This window comes from Nicotiana sylvestris, chromosome 2, assembly GCF_000393655.2.
Source record: "Nicotiana sylvestris chromosome 2, ASM39365v2, whole genome shotgun sequence".
In the NCBI taxonomy this organism is placed as follows: domain Eukaryota; kingdom Viridiplantae; phylum Streptophyta; class Magnoliopsida; order Solanales; family Solanaceae; genus Nicotiana; species Nicotiana sylvestris.
The window spans coordinates 209,052,261-209,072,873 of record NC_091058.1 but is presented as its reverse complement, the minus strand read 5'-3'; the positions used below and the strand labels follow the sequence as shown (position 1 = coordinate 209,072,873).

General features: G+C 43.0%; 1 protein-coding gene across 1 annotated transcript; it reads left to right on the top strand.

Annotated features, from left to right (window-relative positions):
• The first annotated feature begins 10,602 nt into the window (after positions 1 to 10,602).
• Positions 10,603 to 10,944, top strand: LOC138886235 (uncharacterized). The gene has a single exon (XM_070167292.1). It carries the CDS (start codon positions 10,603 to 10,605, stop codon positions 10,942 to 10,944), a length of 342 nt encoding a protein of 113 aa, XP_070023393.1.
• Positions 10,945 to 20,613: the final 9,669 nt, after the last annotated feature.

The following is a 20,613-nucleotide window of genomic DNA, read 5'->3' as shown; positions in this document are numbered from 1 at the left end:
ATAAAACTTGGATGTAAGATTTTTAGCTCAATACGCGATTCTATGGTGATTTCTAACTAATTAGACATGAAATTAGTGAGATTTAAAGCCAAAAATTGGAGAATTAGAGCTTAAAATTTGAGAGTGTAAACTGGGAATTTGAGGGGCCATTTGAGGTCTGATTTTGATGTTCTTGGTATGTATGGACTCGTGGGAGGATGAGAATTAGATTGATGTGATTTTTATCGAATTCCGAGACATGGGTCCGGGGGTCGGGTTTGGCCAATTTTGGGATTTTTGAGTAAATTTGATTATTTTCGCTTGGGCTTTGTTCCTTTAGTGCATATTAATGGTATGATACTGATTTTGGTTAGATTTGGAGAAATTGAAGGCCGACTCGAGGGGCAAAGTCATCGTGGGCTAGAGTTTGGACCGGATTGAGGTAAGTAATGATTGTAAATATTGTCCTGAGGGTATGAAACCCCGGATTTTACATCGTTGTGCTACTTTGAGGTGACGCACACGCTAGATGATGAGTGCGGGGTCGTGCACCGTTGGGGATTGTGACTTACTACTATTAAGTCCTGTCTTTGATTGATAACTATTTGATATCATTGTATTTTGGAAAGTATTACTATGTTTTGAGCTAAATGTTATATTTGGGCCTCGTGCCAACCGTTTTGGACCCTTGGGTTTTTTTTTACTATTATTCCTCACTGTATTGACTTATTATCTGTACTCAATCACACTGTATTTTATTGATTTCATAACTCAACTGTATTTACTCCGTTTTGATACTTCAAATGATATTTTGGGCTGAGTTTTCCTGTTTTACTATTGCCCGAGTGGCTTGAGAGTTTCTGACTGAGTGAGGCCGAGGGCCTGTGTTGCAAGGATATTATGGGATCGGGCTGCGCGTCACAGCATGTTGTTGGTACATATTTTCGCCCGAGGGGCTGTTTACATTTCTATCTTTTTCTCACTATTTTCATCACTCGTTTGAAACTGTTGAATGATGTTTTAAAAGGAAAGGTTTTACTGAAACTGAATTGTTTTTACAAGAAAAATGGTTTCTATACTGTTTTGAGAAATGTGTTGTATTTGTTGTAGTGTTATGATGTGAAATTATGTTCTTTCTTACTGCTCAGCTTTCATTTATTTTTATTACTTTCTGAGTTGGCGTACTCACATTACTCCCTGCATGTTGTGTGATTATCCAGGCTTTGCGGGTCGCGATAGTGACCAGTGATTCGCCCATTTAGTAGGATTTTGTATTCGACAAGGTAGTTGCATGGCATCCGCAGCCCTGTTCTTCTCCCTCATATCTTCCCTAACTTATTTAGTATAGTTCTCCAGTCTTGTTTAGACTTTACTATATTGAGACAGAGATGTAGTTGCTCGTGACTTGTGACACCCCAATGTCGGGCTTGTGTATCTATTTTGCATTGATCATTTAGAATTCATTATGAGATTTCTTGTTAATTAATGGCTTAAAATGACTTTTATAGAATAATGGTTTGATTTGGGAATCGTGTCGGCTGGCCTAGTTTCACGATAGGTGACATCACAACCAAGTCGATTTTAGGGTCGTGATAAGTTGGTATCAGAGCCTAGGTTACATAGGTCTCACAAGTCATGAGCAGGTTTAGTAGAGTCTAGTGGATCGGTATGGAGACGTCTGTACTTATCCTCGGGAGGATATAGAACCTTTAGGAAATCCCACATTCTTGAATTATTATCGTGTATTATTGATTCAACTTGAAATGTAACTCTTGAAATTCCTTCCACGCGTTCGTATGCACGCATGAGCGCTCGGTATCAGCTGTGCATTGACAGTTTGTGATTCCTTGGTCGAAGGGCGATATGTGATTTCTGTGTATTGATGTTGGACCAGTCTGGAGGACTTGAGGCCAGGTTTTGCCTATAGCTTGAGCACTAAGGCGTTGATTGTGTGAGCAAGTGTTTCTGGATTTATATGTTCGGTAGTGTCGCTATTAGTGGAAGTGGTGACTGGATGGCTATGTGATGAGTATGATGTGACTAGAAGATGTGTTCATATGATTTGAATGTGGCGAGAAGGGTTTGCTTGAGGGTAAAAAGAACTATTTGGTGCTTGATTTCCATCGTGATTTGATGTATAGCATGAGTTAGAGTGTATTTAAGGACCTTTTTGTGTTGTTAGTTAGGGAGTGAGGTGGATTTTATGTCGGGATTTGAGTTCTGACTCAGGAAGATTTGGTGATTGTGTGATGATTATGGCGGTGGAAGGGTATAAAGAGAAGTTAGTTTGAGGCGGAACATGTGGGTTATCTCCTGCGGAGTGTTCTAAAGTTGTGTGATCCCTATGTTGTTTGTTGAAAGTCCTCTTTTACGAGTGAGTTATATGTGCTGCAGTTTGAGTTTGGATCACATATGAGAGTTGTCTTGACTGTTACGAGGATGAATGTGAGCTTTGCAGATGATTTGAGGTACTAGATGGTTTGTGTTGCACAAGCTTATGAATGATTTAGTCTAACCTTACCATGGTATAGTGGAAGTAGTAGAGTATGGGCATTGTGAGTTCTGTGTGTTTTGACCTATGGCTTTGAGCGAAGCGGGGGAGCCCGTTATTGATTAGTTGATTGCGCGGTTATATGTTGCATTAGTTTCAGTTTTAGGTATATTAGTGAATCAGTTGTGGCTTGTAGGGGTTGGGATCGAGGATGGCTCGATTAAAGGAAATTTTAATAAAGGTTATGTCATGCTTTATGGTTGAATGAGAATCGCGGAATGACTTGAGTTGTTAATAGTGAAGGATGCACGGTGCGTAGAATAGGAATTTATTTGGTTGCATTAAGTTGGGGTTACTTCCATAGGTGTTATTGTTCTAATGGGGCACACGTCGTTCGATTCGTTTTTTCAGTGTAGTTGAAACCTGAGGAGAGTGGATGACTCCCAAGAATGGTTTTAATGGATTCAAAACTTGGTAGTAGGTCGGATCGACATGGTAAGGGATATGATTAGTTCTTTGGGTGTTTATAAGGTAGTGAATTTCTATAGGTGTTTCGTGGAAATGCTCTTGGGTTTTGGTGACCTGCGTAGATTGGTTGAGTTAGAAAGATTCAGTCCTGACGGTTTGGTGTTGGTGCAAATAGGATTCAGAGAATTCTTGATGGTTTCTACCACGGTTAGAGAGGTATATTTTCTAGTGGCGTGAGGAGCATGTGATGAATAGTGATTTTCTTCTAGATGGGATCAAATATGGAAAGTTTTCGGCTAGTTGAGTACGTAGTTGCTTGTAGCTCGAAATGGATATGAAGTTCCTATATTTATCCAGGATGGTATGGTATATGCGGTATGTTATGTAGGATTGAGATTTGCATGTGTAAGGTCGCGGTTCAGTTCTGAACGGAAGGTCATAAATTCTTAAACAACATGGGCAGTTTCAGACGACTAGGTAAAAAATATCACTAATTAGTGCGGCTTGATGAGGGTATACATTTCAGAATGGGCAATGTATTTGAGTTAAGGGTACTTCATTAGTATTTGCAGTGCTCTTTTGTTTGATTGACTGCTGATATTCGAGTTTGCTTGGTGGCACAGAAGAATTTTAGGAGTATCTCTCGTGGAATGATTGGGTATTAGAGGTGTGGTATGTATACTGTGATGACCCGACCGGTCGTCTTCTTTCCCCAAGTTTATTTCTGCTATTTCGATTTGCCGGGATGTTCGGTTTTGAGTTTCAGAGAGTTTGGGATACTTAGTCCCTAAATGAGAGCTTAAGTGTTGGAAAGTTGACCGTAGTTGGAATAGTGTGAAGACGGACTCGGAATGGAAATTTGATGATTCCGTTAGCTCCGTTGGGTGATTTTGGAGTTAGGAGCGTGTTCGGATTGTGTTTTGGAGGTCCGTAGCTAATTTAGGCTTGAAATGCCAAAAGTTGAATTTTGGAAGTTTCCGGTTCGATAGTGAGATTTTGATCCGAGGGTCGGAAAGGAATTCCGAGAGTTGCAATAGTTCTGTTAAATCATTTAGGATGTGTGTGCAAAATTTCAGGTCATTCGGACGTGTTTTGGTTGGGTTTTTGATCGAAAGAGAAATTCAGAAGATTTTAGAAACTTAGGCGTGAATCCGATGTGCTTTGGTTGTTTTGATGTTTTTTGAAGTGTTTTGAAGATTTGTACAAGTTTGAATAAGGTTTTAGGATATGTTTATACCTTTGGTTGAGGTCTTAGGGGCCTCGGGATGAATTCGGATGGTTAACGGAGGAAATTTTGGAGTTGAAGTTGCTGCAGCAGCTATTCTTCTGGTATTTTTGCATCTGCAGTTTGGGGACCGTAGATGCCGAGCTGCAGAAGAGGCGAAGAGGACTGTAGAAGCGAATTTGAGATTTCCCTCAGGAACCGCAGATGCGGTGACATGTCCGCAGAAGCGGAACCGCTCCTGCAGTTAGAGTTTCGCTGATGCGAAAGTTGGGTCCTTAAGTGAAAGTCGTAGATGCGACACTTGTTCCACAGAAGCGGGACCGCAGATGCGGTCCAGGGATGCAAATGCGAAAAATCGTTGGGCAGAACATATAAATAGTTGCCTTCGCGAATTTAAGGGATTCTTTCACCATTTTCATCCGGGTTTGAATCTTTTAAGAGAGATTTTTGAGGAAAACAAACGGGAATCACTTAGAGGTAACATTCTTGACTTCATAACTCATTTTTATGTGATTAAAGACCTAATTAGTGGTGAGAAATCTGGAAAAAATGGGTAATTAGAACTTGAGTTTAAGAGGCCTTTAATTGAGGATTTGAGGGGTCATTTAGACTCCGATTTCAGTGTTTGTGTTATGTATAGACTCGCGAGAGTATGAGGTTTTTGTGTTATGTATAGACTCGTGAGAGTACGAGGTTTCTGAAAATGTAAATTTCACCCGATTCCGAGACGTGGGCCCGAGGGGCATTTTGGTCATACATAATTTCACGTATTAGCTTAGAATTTAATTGTAGAATTAGTTACTTGAAGTATTATTTATATTATGCAATTGAATTGAATAGATTTGGGCCATTTGGAGTCGAGTACTCGTGGCAAAGACATAGTGTTGGGTTGATATTTAGCCGAATCGAGGTAAATGGTTTGTCTAACATTGTGGGGGGGACCTTCCCCTTAGGATTGGTATATTTGGTAACTGAAATACCTTGTACGTGAGGTGACGAGTGCATACTTGTTTTAATTGTTGGAAATCCGATTTTCTTTAAGTACTTACTAGTATGTTTCCTTTTCTGTTTCTATTACTTGCACTATTAAGTCTGTTGTTAGCTTAGGAAAGCATGTCTAAGTGACTTAATTGCTTCATTTACTTTAACCGCCTTACTTGAATTCTATGCAACATGCTAGGCTAGAATCACTTATTGCCTTAATATGAATTTTGATATTTCTGTTTATCTTCCTATTGTTGCTGCTGTGTATTTATTTTGGGACTACGGATGTGGGATTCCGGTAGCTCCCCCTTATCTGTTTACTTTGGGACTACGGGTTAGATTCCCGGTAGATCCCCCTGCACATTTACTTTAGGACTACTGGTTAGATTCCCGGTAGATCCCCCTGCACATTTACTTTGGGACTACGGGTTAGATTCCCGGTAGATCCCCCTGCACAGTTATATGGAACTACGGGAATGGACCCAGTATATTCCCCTAATACTGGGTATTTACATTTGGGACTACGGAACGTGATTCCAGTAGATCCCCGCGCACTATGAGTTGGACTACAGGACGGGATCCCGGGAGATCATTCAAACATACATATATGATGGACTACGGGATGGTATTTCGGGAGATTCACTAGATATGTAAAGATGGGACTACAGGAAGGTATCCTAAGAGATCCCCGATTATTACTATTGGTGCTGAGCTGTATTTCCTTTCCATGTTTACCGTGTTCTGTATAATTGTTGTTGTTTTGTATATCCTGTGTTATTTTACTACCGTTCTTATTTATATTGTTCTGTCCTATACTGTTGACCTTTATATTTGTTTAACCTCAGTAGGGCCCTGAACTTCCTCGTCACTACCCAACCGAGGTTAGGCTTGGCACTTACTGAGTACCGCTGTGGTGTACTCATTCCTCTTCTGCGCATGTTTTTCATGTACAGATCCATGTACCTCTAATCAGGTCTACTATCCTTGAGGTAGGCGACCACTCTAGAGACTTCGAGGTACATCTGCCACGTTCACAGACCGAGAAGTCCCTTTCTATTCCTGCTTTTAGTATTTAGCCCTTCTGTGCCTTCCTGTTCTTATTAGACATTCCGGAGTTAGAGCTATGTAGTATTGATCTTAGCTTGTGATTCATGGGTTTCCGGGTCTTGGATTTATGTTTGGTATTGAGAGTTAAACATGGTGTATGTCGAGCAACACATTTAAACACTGTTATTATTTTATTTCTGTTTTAAAATTGTTTTACTTCCACAAATTTTGGTTATCTTCCGCAAGTTTAGGCTTACCTAGTCGTAGAGACTAGGTGTCATCGCGATGTTTCACGGAGGGCTAACCGGGGTCGTGAAAAGTTGGTATTAGAGCTCTAAGTTCATAGGAGTCATGGATCACAAGCCGGTTTATTAGAGTCTTGCTGATCGGTACGGAGACATTTGTACTTATCTACGGGAGGCTATGTAACCGTTAGGAAAATTCCATTTCATTTGATTTTCCCTATCGTGCGAGATTTTTGACATCACGAATTCTGAACTTCTATCTTCTATTCTCTCACCAATGGTGAGGACACGCGCTACCTGAAATGATTAGGCACCTGTGCCCCTGCAAGAGTCACTAGAAATCGGGGTCGGAGTAGAGGCCGAGGACGCGTACGTGGTGCAGCCAGAGCACCTACGCAAGCTACCACCAAAGTGCCACCAGCAGTTCTAGATGGAGTCCAGGCACCTTATACGCCTACTGCTACTACTATTCCAGCACTTCAGGAGGCTCTGGTGTAGTTCATGAGCATGTACACCACTTTGGCTCAGGCAGGGTTGCTTTCCCTTGCATCAGCTACATCTCAGGATGGGGGAGGAGTACAGACTCCCATTGCCCGTACTCCAAAGAAGCGAGATCTCATTGTTCAGGTTCCAGGTGTCATGGTGACACAGCCTGTGGTCCCAGTTCAGTAGGTGGTGAGGACCTCTCGCCGAGTAGAGGACAGGTCGGCCTAGGATAGAAGGGCAGATGAGGTTAGGAAAGAGAGTATAGGGAAGTAAGGAGACCTCGTAGACTGAAGAGACCCGCTGGTCCTTATTTTAGAGGAAGAGTATGGCATGGTAAAGGTTTTGTAGGTCAGCCATCTCAGTTTGCATCTCAGAGTTCACACAGTGTTTCAGGTGTTCAAGGGTCTTGGAGTACCCGTACCGCACGGTTCCCACTGCCACGTCCTTCCAGAGCTTGTTTCGAGTGTGGTGACACACGTCATATGGTGAGGGATTGTCCCAGACTTGGGAGGGGTGCACCTCCGCGGACTTCTCAGCCACAGCGTGCCCCATAGAGTTTTCAGGCAATGGTTACAGCTCTAGTTGCTACCCCACCTTCTCAGCCAAGCTATAGGTGGAGGTCGAGGAGGTACAGGTCGCCCTAGAGGGGGAGGCCATGCCAGATTATATGCCCTTCCTGCCCGTACCGAGGCTGTTGCCTCCGATTCTGTCATCACAGGTATTATATTGGCTTGTCATAGAGATGCATCGGTTCTATTCGATTCAGGCTCCACTTACTCTTATGTGTCTTCTTATTTTGCTCCGCATTTGGGTGTATCTCGGGATTCTTTGAGTTCCCCTGTTTAAGTTTCTACCCCTATGGGAGATTCTCTTATTGTGGACCGTGTTTATCGGTCGTGTTTGGTTGCTCTTAGTAGTTTTAAGACCAGAGCTGATTTATTGTTGCTCAGCATGGTAGATTTTGACATTATCTTGGGCATGGACTGATTGTCGCCTCATCATGCTATTCTTGATTGTCACACCAAAACTGTGACGCTGGCTATGCCAGGTATACCGCGCGTTGAGTGGAGGGGTACTTTAGATCACACTCCCAGTAGAGTTATTTCTTTTATTAAAGCTCGGCGTATGGTTGAGAACGAGTGTGACGCGTATTTAGCTTATGTGAGAGATGTCAGTATTGATCCCCTTTCAGTTGATTCAGTTCCAGTAGTACGGGATTTTCCCGATGTGTTTCCATCTGACCTTCCAAGCATGCCGCCTGATAGAGATATTGATTTTGGCATTTATTTGTTGCCGGGCACTCAGCCCATTTCTATCCCTCCATATCGTATGGCTCCTCCTGAGTTGAATGATAAATTACAGGAATTGCTTGATAAGGGTTTTATTCGGCCCAGCATATCACCTTGGGGTGCTCCTGTCTTGTTTGTAAGGAAAACGGATGGGTCTATGCGTATGTGTATTGATTATCGCCAGTTGAACAAGGTTATAGTGCAGAACCGTTATCCTTTGCCTCGTATTGATGATCTGTTTGACTAGATTCAGGACGCACGGGTGATTTCTAATATTGATTTGTGCTCAGATTACAATCAGTTGAAGATTCGGGAGCCCGACATCCCGAAGACTGCTTTCAGGACTCGGTATGGTCATTATGAGTTCCTTATCATGTCATTTGGGCTTACCTATGCCCCAGCAGCCTTTATGCATCTAATGCATAGTGTGTTCCGGCCGTATCTTGACTCGTTCGTCATTGTTGTTATTGATGATATTCTGGTGTATTCCCGGATTCGGGAAGATCATGAGCAACACCTGAAGATCGTGCTTCAGACTTTGAAAGAGAAGAAGTTATATGCTAAATTCTCGAAATATGAGTTTTGGTTGGATTTAGTGGCATTCTTAGGCCACGTGGTATCGAGTGAGGGTATTCAGGTGGATCCGAAGAAGATAGAGGCCGTGCAGAGTTGGCCTAGACCATCCTTAGCTACCAAGATTCGCAGTTTCCTTGGTTTGGCTGGCTACTACCATCGTTTTGTGGAGGGGTTTTCATCGATTGTAGCCCCTATGACCAGGTTGATCCAGAAAGGTGCTCCATTTCAGTGGACGGAGGAGTGTGAGGCGAGCTTTCAGAAGCTCAAGACAGCTTTGACCACAGCCCCAATTTTGATACTGCCTACAGATTCGAGGTCTTATACGGTCTATTGTGATGCCTCAAGGGTTGGCCTTAGAGCAGTGTTGATGCAGGAAGGTAGGGTAATTGCCTACGCGTCCAGACAATTGAAGATACATGAGAAGAACTACCTTGTTCACGACCTTGAGTTAGCTGACATTGTTCACACCCTGAAGATTTGGTGCCATTATTTATACGGGGTTCCCTGTGAGATTTATACTGACCATCGGAGCTTGTATCACTTGTTCAAGCAAAAGTATCTAAATTTGCGCCAGAGAAGGTGGTTAGAGTTGTTGAAGGACTATGATATTACTGTTTTGTATCACCCAGGCAAGGCCAATGTGGTGGCCGATGCTTTGAGTCACCGGGCAGAGAGTTTGGGGAGTTTGGCTTATTTACCAGTATCGGAGAGGCCTTTGGCGATGGATGTTCAGGCCTTATCTAGCCAGTTTGTGAGATTGGATCTTTCGGAGCCCAGTCGGGTTCTAGTTTGTGTGATTTCTCGGTCTTCCTTATTTGATCATATCAGGGAGAGGTAGTATGATGACCCTCGTTTGCTTGTCCTCAAGGACAAGGTCCAGCACGGTGATGCAAGAGATGTGATTGGTGATAATGGGGTATTAAGGATGCCGGGTAGGATTTGTGTACCCAATGTTGAGGGGCTTCGGGAGTTGATTCTGGAGGAGGCCCATAGCTCTCGGTATTCCATTCATCCGGGTGCCGCGAAGAGGTATCAGATTTGAGGCGGCACTACTGGTGGAGGCAGATGAAAAAGGATATAATTGGATTTGTAGCTCGGTGCCTCGACTGTCAGCAGGTGAAATATGAGCACCAGAGACCGGGTGGGTTTCTCCAACAGATAGAGATTCCAGAATGGAAGTGGGAGCAGATCACCATGGACTTTGTAGTTGGGCTCCCACGAACTTTGAGAAAGTTCGATGCTATTTGGGTGATTGTGGATCGGCTTACCAAGTCCACTCATTTCATTCCTATGTGTACTACTTATTCTTCGGAGCGGTTGACAAAGATTTATATCCGGGAGATTGTTCGTCTGCATGGTATTCCCGTGTCCATCATTTCAGATAGAGGTACTCAGTTCACATCGCGGTTCTGGAGGGCCGTTCAGCATGAGTTGGGTACTCAGGTAGAGTTGAGTACAACATTTCACCCTCAGACGGACGGACCGTCCGAACGCACCATTCAGATTCTTAAGGATATGCTCTGTGCGTGTATGATTGAGTTTGGAGGGTTTTGGGATCAGTTCTTGCCATTGGCGGAGTTTGCTTATAACAACAGCTATCAGTCCAACATTCATATGGCACCGTATGAGGCTTTATATGGGAGGCGGTGTAGATCCCCGGTGGGTTGGTTTGAGCCGGGTGAGGCTAGACTATTGGGAACAGACTAAGTTCAGGATGCTTTGGAGAAGGTTAAGGTGATTCAGGATAGGCTCCGCACAGCCCAGTCCAAACAGAAGAGTTATGCGAACCGGAAGGTTTGCGATGTTTCCTATATGGTTGGAGAGCGGGTTCTGCTTCGGGTTTCGCCTATTAAGGGCGTTATAAGATTCGGTAAGAAAGGGAAGTTGAGTCCTAGGTGTATCAGCCCTTTTGAGATATTGAGGCATGTTGGGGAGGTTGCTTATGAGCTTGCCTTACCTCCCAGCTTGGCAGGAGTTCATCCGGTATTTCATGTTTTGATGCTCCGGAGATATCATGGCGATCCGTCACACGTGTTGGATTTTAGTTCAGTCCAGTTGGACAAGGATCTATCTTATATTAAGGAGCTAGTGGCAATATTGGACAGGCAGGTTAGAAAGCTGAGGTCAAAGAACATTGCATCAGTGAAGGTCTAATAGCGGGGTCAACCGGTCGAGGAGGTGACCTGGGAGACCGAGCAGGATAAGCGCAACCGTTACCCTTATCTTTTCACTACTTTAGGTATGTCTCTATGCTCGTTCGACGAGGAACGAATGTTTAAGTGTAAGAGGATGTGACGACCCGGCCGGTCGTCTTAAGAATTAACGTCCCGATCCCCTATTAACTGCTTTCCCCAAGTTTATTTCTGCTATTTCGATTTGCCGGGATGTTCGGTTTTGTGTTTCGGAGAGTTTTGGGACACTTAGTCCATAAATGAGAGCTTAAGTGTTGGAAAGTTGACCGTAGTCGGAACAGTGTGAAGACGGCCTCGGAATGAAAATCTGATGGTTCCGTTAGCTCCATTGGGTGATTTTGGAGTTAAGAGCATGTTCGAATTGTGTTTTGGAGGTTCGTAGCTAATTTAGGCTTGAAATGTCGAAAGTTGAATTTTGGAAGTTTTCGGTTCGATAGTGTGATTTTGATCCGAGGGCCGGAATGGAATTCCGAGAGTTGCAGGAGTTTCTTTATGTCATTTGGGACGTGTGTACAAAATTTTAGGTCATTCGGATGTGTTTTGGTTGGGTTTCTGATCGAAAGCGGAATTCAGAAGATTTTAGAAACTTAGGCATGAATCCGATGTGTTTTGGTTGTTTTGATGTTGTTTGAAGTGTTTTGAAGATTTGTACAAGTTTGAATAAGGTATTAGTATATGTTGATGCCATTGGTTGAGGTCCCGGGGGCCTCGGGATGAATTCGGATGGTTAACGGAGGAAATTTTGGAATTGAAGTTGCTGCAGCAGCTATTCTTCTGGTATTTTCACATCTGCGGTTTGGGGACCGCAGATGCGGAGCCGCAGAAGCAGCGAAGAGGACCGCAGAAGCGAAATTTTGGATTTCCCTCAGGAACCGCACATGCGGTGAGATGTCCGCAGAAGCGGAACCGCTCCTGCGGTTAGAGTTCCACAAATGCGAAAGCTGGGTCCTTAAGTGAAAGTCGCAAATGCGACATTTGTTCCGTAGAAGAGGGACCGCAGATGCAGTCCCGGGGATGCAAATGCGGAAAATCGTTGTACAGAACATATAAATAGTTGCCTTCGCGAATTTGAGAGATCCTTTCACCATTTTCATCCGGGTTTGAAGCTTTTAAGAGAGATTTTTGAGGAAAACAAAAGGGAATCATTTGGAGGTAATATCCTTGACTTCATAACTCGTTTTTATTTGATTAAAGACCTAATTAGTGGTGAGAAATCTGGGGAAAATGGGTAATTAGGGCTTGAGTTTAAGAGACCTTTAATTGAGGATTTGAGGGGCCATTTGGACTCCGATTTCAGTGTTTTTGTTATGTATAGACTCGTGAGAGTACGGGGTTTCTAGAAATGTAAATTTCACTCGATTCCGAGATATGGGCCCGAGGGGCGTTTTGGTCATTTTACATAATTTTGTGTATTAGCTTAGAATTTAATTGTAGAATCAGTTACTTGAAGTGTTATTTACATTATGCAATTGAATTAAATAGATTTGGGCCATTTGGAGTCGAGTACTCGTGGAAAAGACGTGTGTTGGGTTCATTTTGAGCCAGTTCGAGGTAAGAGGCTTGTCTAACCTTGTGTGGAGGACCTTCCCCTTAGGATTGGTTTATTTGATAATTGAGTGACTTGTACGTGAGGTGACGAGTGCGTACTTGTGCTAATTGTTCGAAATCTTGTTTTCTTTAAGTACTTACTAGTATGTTTCCTTTCCTATTTCTATTACTTGCACTATTAAGCCTGTTGTTAGCTTAGGAAAGCATGTCTAAGTGACTTAATTACTTCATTTGATTTAACAACCTTACTTGAATTCTGTGTAGCATGCTAGGCTAGAATCACTTATTGCCTTAATATGAATTTTGTTATTTCTATTTATCTTCCTGCTGCTACTGTATATTTATTTTGGGACTACGGATGTGGGATTCCGGTAGCTCCCCCTTGTCTGTTTACTTTGGGACTATGGGTTAGATTCTCGGTAGATCCCCCTGCACATTTTTCTTTGGGACTACGGGTTAGATTCCCGGTAGATCCCCATGCACATTTACTTTGGAACTACAAGTTAGATTCCCGGTAGATCCCCCTGCACAGTTATATGGAAATACGGGAATACACCTAGTAGATTTTCCCAGTACTGGGTATTTACATTTGGGACTACGAAACGGGATTTCGGTAGATCCCCGTGTACTATGAGTTGGACTACGGGACGGGATCCCGGGAGATCCTTCGGACATATACATATGATGGAATACGGGACGGTATCCCGGGAGATTCACTAGATATGTAAAGATGGGACTACAAGACGGCATCCTGGGAGATTCCCGATTGTTACTATTGGTGCTAAGCTGTATTTCCTTTCCATGTTTACCGTGTTCTGTATAATTGTTGTTGTTCTGAATATCCTGTGTTATTTTACTGTCGTACTTATTTATATTGTTCTGTCCTATAATGTTGACCTTTATATTTGTTTAACCTCAGTAGGGCCCTAACCTTCCTCGTCCCTACCCAACCGAGGTTAGGCTTGGCACTTACTAAGTACCGTTGTGGTGTACTCATGCCTCTTCTGCGTATGTTTTTCATGTGCAGATCCAGGTACCATTGATCAGGTCTACTATCCTTGAGGGAGGCGACCGCTCTAGAGACTTCGAGGTACATCTGCCGCGTCCGCAAACCGAGAAGTCCCTTTCTATTCTTGCTTTTAGTATTTAGCCCTTCTGTACCTTCATGTTCTTATTAGACATTTCGGAGATAGAGCTATGTAGTATTGATCTTAGCTTGTGATTCATAGGTTTTCGGGTCTTGGATTTATGTTTGGTATTTAGAGTTAAACATGGTGTATGCCGAGCAGCACATTTAAACATTATTATTGCTTTATTTCTGTTTTTAAATTGTTTTACTTCTGCAAGATTTAGTTATATTCCGCAAGTTTAGGCTTACCTAGTCGTAGAGACTAGGTGCCGTCGCGATAGTTCACGGAGGGCGAACCGGGGTCGTGACATATACGGACAGTGGAATTGGGATCGGATGTGGTGATTCGTGTGCTATATGGATTTGGAGACTAGAGTTCTCATAAACGGGTTATGTTGTGGTTGTGGGTCGCGTATATCAACCCTGTTTGGTAACTATCGGTATTTGGAGACCCGAGTGGATCCTCTGTCGCTTAGTGTGTTAGATCTTGGTATGATGCTGGGTATGGACTACTTGTCTCCGTGTCGTGTTATTCTGGACTATTGCGCTAAGACGACGACGTTGGCTATGCCGGGGATGCCATAGATTGAGTGGTGAGGTTGGATAAATTATGTTCCCAGTAGGGTGATTTCATTTTTGAAGACCCAACGGTTGGTTGAGAAGGGTTGTTTTTCTTATTTGGCCTTCGTGAGGGATGTCAGTGCAGAGACTCCTACCATTGATTCAGTTCCGATGGTGAGGGATTTTCCAGATGTGTTCCCTATTGTCGGACATGCAGCTGGACAGGGTTGTGGATTTTGGTATTGATTTGGTGTCGGTCACCGTATCGTATGGCACCGGAGGAGTTAAAAGAGTTAAAGGAGCAGCTTCAGGAACTCCTTGATAAGGGGTTCATTGATAGGCTAGTAGGGTTGTGTGTTCTACATCGAGTCGACTTTGTTGATTCCGAATTTCTATTGTTAAGGGAGGTGTCATTCGATTGTCATTGAGCTTATTCGCGTTCGGGAGTGATCTATGAGTTACCTTTTCGTGTTGCAAGATGTTGTGATTCGTTGATTTTATGCCCAAGTAATAGGGTTCTATTTGGGGCTTTATAGCAGAATTTGAATGAGACGGGTATTAGGGTGTTGCATGATTTCTTGCGCATTGGATATGTTCTTTCGGACCGGTATGGCATTGTGTCATTTGCCTCTCCATGGTTATGATGATTTGCTTCTGGTACTAGGCATCGAATTGCGCGTGGTTGTTGATTTTGGGCATATTGACTTGAGGTATTTCATGTGGACCAGTGTTTGGATAAGGTCGCGCAGTGCAGCGGAGTTATGTGGAGGTATGATCCTTCAGGTTTAATTCATATGTTCTAGTTCTACGATGTGTGATGGGTTCTCAGCATTGTGCCATGGTGATACTGGTGAGCTTGCGGTAGAGCTCTCTCATTTGAGTCATTATTCCACGAATTGAGTACATTTGGACTGCTGCTTATTGGTGCACAGGTCGCACGGGCTGTGGATCTAAATGGTATCGATGTGTCATGTCACTAGCGTTATCATTTTGGATGAGATGAGGTCATTGAGATCTATAATGAATACTATCGGATTTGATTTCAGCATGTTGGAAGGATAATATTGGGATTCGGCTTTGAAATTTACTACAGTCCTTGCAGAAGGATAGGGAACTCCATTATTGGTTGATCTGAGGAATGGTTATGATTTCTCCCTGTTTCATTCATCATTGGCAGTATGTGAAAGTGTTGGAATGAAGCTTTAATTCATAAGAGGTTTATTACCGGTATTGAGTCGAATAAGTAGTTGTTGTGATTAGAAGTTATCGCTATGAGCGTTTGAGTTGTGTGGTACATCATGTGATCTCATCTTGAGTTGTGGTTATGGCTTGATACAGCGTGTTCATACTTATTCTGAGCATAGATGTGAGGTTCTGACCTTATAGATGATTTTGGAATGGAAATTTGGTTCTAAGGTTCATGGGTTTAGTTGGATTGCGAAATTTTAGTTATATTGCATTATCAGACCTATATGGGATAGGGTGACATGGGATCACCACCGGGTATGTGCATGGTAAGAATACACAGCGACTTGATGGCTTTCGAAACAACTCTGGGCATGTTCAAGGACAAACATATGTTTAAGTGGGGGAGGATGTAACGACCCGACCGGTCATTTTAAGCTTTTGCACTTCGCTCGCCAGTTCTCGGGCATGACTAGCCCTGTGTGATGTATTATGACTTATGTAAATCATCGGTTTTGGTTTTCAGGATAATCGGAAAAGATTTGGAAGAACAATTCTCAGTTTGAAGCTTTAAATTTGAAAGGTTTGACCAAGTTTTGACTTTTGAGTATTCGATATCGGATTCATATTTTTATGATTTGGTTAGCTCCATTAAGCGATTTTGGACTTAGAAGCGCATCCGGAATGTGATTTGGAGGTCCGTGGTAGAGTTAGGCTTGAATTGACAAAATTGAAAATTTGGTATTTTCCGGTCGGCAGTGGAAATTTTGATATCGGGGTCAGAATGGAATTCCGAAAATTGGAGTAGATCCGTTGTGTCATTTGTGACATGCGTGCAAAATTTCAGGTCATTCGGGTTAGTTTGATAGACTTTTTGATCGTTTGCAAAATTTGTAGGTTTTAGGTTTTAAGCTTGAATCTGAGGTTGATTTGGTGTTTTGGTATTGTTTTGAGTGATTCGAAAACTCGACTAAGTTCGAATGATCGTATGGGATGTGTTGGCATGTTTGGTTGAGGTCCCGAGGGCCTCGGGTGAGTTTTGGGTGGTTAACGAACCAAATTCTTGGTTTTGAGAGTTGCAGATTTTGCTGGTTTTCTGTTGCAGAGATTTTGTTCATCGCGTTCGCGAAGGGTGTCTTCTGTGGTAGTGATTTGTTCTACGTGTTTGCGAAGGAGAGGACGCAAACACGAAGGTTAAGGTAGCATGTGCATCGCGGACCCGTGATTGTGATCGTGTTCGCGAAGAGGAGTCAGGCCGTTGGGGACCCCAAGTCCTTAGTCTAAGCATTTGCGAGATTAGGGTCGTGTTCGCGAAAGCCTGGGCTGGCGAAGCATCACGTTCGCGTGGCAATGTTTGTGTTTGCGAAGAGTAAAGAGGAGAGGTAGTTTAATGTGGTCTACGCAAACGCGAGAGGGTGTTCGCGTTCGCGAAGAAGGAAATTGATACCTGGGCAGAATATTTAAATAGTTGCCTTCACGATTTTTAGTCCATTTCCCACCATTGTTGAGCGACTTTGGAGCTTTTTTAGAGTATTTGAAGAGAGATTCAAGGGATAACACTTGGAGGTAAGATTTTGAACTCAACACTCGATTCTATGGTGATTTCTAACGAATTAGACATGAAATTAGTGAGATTTAAAGCCAAAAATTGGAGAATTAGGGCTTGAAATTGGAGAGTGTAAATTGGGGATCTGATGGGCCATTTGAGGTCCGATTTTGATGTTCTTGGTATGTATGGACTCTGGAAGGATAAGGATTCGATTGATGTGATTTTTATCGCATTTCGAGACATGGGCCCGGGGTCGGGTTTGGCTAATTTTGGGGTTTTTGAGTAAATTTGATTATATTTGCTTGGGCTTTGTTCCTTTAGCGCGTATCAATGGTATGATACTATTTTGGTTATATTTGGAGCAACTGGAGGCCGATTCGAGGGGCAAAGGCATCGCGGGCTAGAGTTTGGATCGGATTGAGGTAAGTAATGATTGTAAATGTTGTATTGAGGGTATGAAACCCCGGATTTCACATCGTTGTGCTACTTTGAGGTGACACACACGTTAGATGACGAGCGTGGGGCCGTGCACCGTTGGGGATTGTGACTTACTACTATCAAGTTGCGTCTTTGATTGAAAACTATTTGATATCATTGTGTTTTGGAAAGTATTGCTATGTTTTGAGCTGAATGCCATATTTGGGACTCGTTCCAACCGTTTTGGACCCTTAGGGAGTTTTTACTACTATTCCTCACTGTTTTGACTTATTATATGTACTCAGTCATGTTGTATTTTACTGATTTCATAACTCAGCCGTATTTACTCCGCTTTGATACTTCAAATGATCTTTTAGGCTGAGTTCTCCTATTTTACTGTTGCCGAGTGGCTTGAGAGGTTTTTGACTGAGTGAGGCCGAGGGCCTGTGTTGTGAGGATATTATGGGATCGGGCTGCGCGCCGTAGCATATTGTACTGATTCGTGATATTGTGAGGCCAAGGGTCTGATTGATTTATGCCACGAGGTGGCTTATTGTTATGTGAGGCCGAGGGCCTGATTGAGTTTGCCACGAGATAGATTGTTATAATGCTTGGGCTGTAGGAGCCCTCCAAAGTCTGAACACCCCCAGTGAGCGCGGGTACCAAATGTGAGTGATGTGATGTAGCCTGAGGGGCTATTGTTGATTCATATTGTTGGCCGATGGGCTGTTTTTTATCCATGTTTTGCCCGAGAGGTGGTTCTTGATTCATGTTATGCCCGAGGGGCTGATTTCGAGTGATTGTGCGATAGCCCGAGGGGTTGGTTCTGTTTATATTATGCCCGAGGGATAGTTTATGGTACATGTTTTCGCCCGAGAGGCTTTTTACATTTTTATCCTTTTCTCACTATTTTCATCACTCGTTTAAAACTGTTGAAAGATGTTTTAAAAGGAAAGATTTTACTGAAACTGAATTATTTTTACAAGAAAAATGATTTCTGTACTGTTTTGAGCAATGTGTTGTATTTGTTGTAGTGTTATGACGTGAAATTATGTGCTTTCTTTCTGCTCAGCTTTCATTTATTTTTATTACTTACTGAGTTGGCGTACTCACATTAGTCCCTGCACTTTGTGTGCAGATCTAGGAGTTGCGGGTCGCGATAGTGAGCATTGATTCATCCATTTATCAGGATTTCGGAGTCGACAAGGTAGTTGCATGGCATCCGCAGCCCTGTTCTTCTCCCTCCTATTTTCCCTAGCTTATTTAGTATAGTTCTCCAGTTTTGTTTAGACTTTATTGTATTGAGACAGAGATGTAGTTGCTCGTGACTTGTTACACCACGATGTCGGGCTTGTGTATCTATTCCGCATTGGTCATTTAGAATTCATTATGAGATTTCTAGTTAATTAATAGCTTAAAATGACTTTTATAGAATAATGGTTTGATTTAAAAATCGTGTCGGCTGGCCTAGTTTCACGATGGGGTCGATTTTAGGGTCGTGACTCTGGGACTAAGACTGGAACGCCAGCCAACACCTAAAACTTGTAACTTTCTCCAAAAATTGCCCAAGGGCAAAATAATATAATCTGAGCAATGACGTCAAAGTAATAGAAATTCACATTTATCGAAATTGCTCTAATGAAAGGTTAAGTTCGACTAAGCTCGAGAAACACCTATCGACCCTCGGCCACGATTTAACGAATTATTAATATTCGACCAAGCTTGAACAACACCTATTGGCCCTCGACCATGATTTAACGAAAGGTTGAGTTCGATCAAGCTTGAATAACACCTATCGACCCTCGGCCACAACCTAACTTGCAGGCCTTTTCGACTAGCTCGATCAACCTACTAGCCCTCGGCCACATATCAAATAAGAGACTTACTCAACTTGTATAAACAAAGGGCCGATATGTCCCATGGCTATTCGGCCCAAAGGCTACGGACCCCTAGAAGAAGATAAGAATAAAAAGGATAAAGAAGAAAAACATACAAATACAGAAACGAAATGCGGAAATGAAAAAGGTACATGTAAAACAAAAATCAACTTTGATGTTCATATTCAGATGAAGATTTTTATACAAAAGTTCTCAAAGATGCCAACAAAAATACACAAGAAGTTAAAACAAAACTACTAGCTATTGCCATCGCGGCCTTCAACACCATCGCCATCTCGGCCTTCAACTCCATCGTCATCTCGACCTTCAACGCCATCACCATCCCAGCCTTTGACACCCTCTCTGTCCCCATCTTAACTATAGGCGGAGTCATACCAAGAACCGTCTGCGAGCCGGTCCACACCCTCATCTTCATCCTCCCCGGAACCAGGTCGGGGCGTAGCAGAATCATAATTACAAGCAAGCCGAGCCTCACGAGCCTTGGACCAAGCATCCTCGAGGTCCGCCTTAGAAATATATCCCACTATATTCAAGTCATGGAACACATCTGGTCGGGCTTCAACATGTATCCACTCTTCGTACAACTCCCAGGGAATGTTAGGATAATCAGAAGCATTAGACGAAGAAGGTCGCGCAAGCAGTTGGGCTGTCTCGGACTCGAAAGTAGCAACTTGATCATGTAGCTCAGAGTTTTCCTTATCCAACTCCACAACCCTTTTCTCAAGTCGGTCCTCCTTAGCCTAGTCATTAACAAATTATTTTCTTGCTTAGAACGGAGAATCCTGTTTGCCAACTCGAGGATGTCAATCTTTCTTCGAGCATCCAGTCGGGAAGACTCCGCCTGCTCGAGCAACTGTAGTTGAACCAGTTGAGCCTGAAGATCACTATATTGGGCGTCCATGCCCTTGATTATCTCGAGTTCTTCTTCCTTTCTTTTCAACGCTCCCTCGAGAATGTTGAACCTTTCCACGACCACCATCAGCTCCTCGTCCTTCTTCTTCAATTCTTCGCTTAAGTCCGGCATGTCGCCCTCCTCACGAAGTCACCTCCGAAGGTCCCGATACTTTTCACGGTACTCTATGTACTTTCCTTTCAACTTCACATAAATTTCTTTATGTGTTTTATCCCTCTGAGCACTCTCAATTTTCAGAATGACCGTCTACAAATCAAAGAAAAGACGAAAGTTAGAACTTAAAAATAAGCTAAGGCATAATGGATAACAATCGTACTTACCCTGTGAGCGAGACCAGCGATATTCCTTGAAAAGGTACTGTCAGTTATCTCCTTGAGGGTCACACCCTCGGCGTTGGAGCAGAGAGGACCAAGAGCAGGGACCAGCTCCTC

Excerpts from the sequence above, each read along its gene's own strand:
- LOC138886235 (XM_070167292.1), top strand. The coding sequence starts at position 10,603 with ATGGTTGGAGAGCGGGTTCTGCTTCGGGTTTCGCCTATTAAGGGCGTT.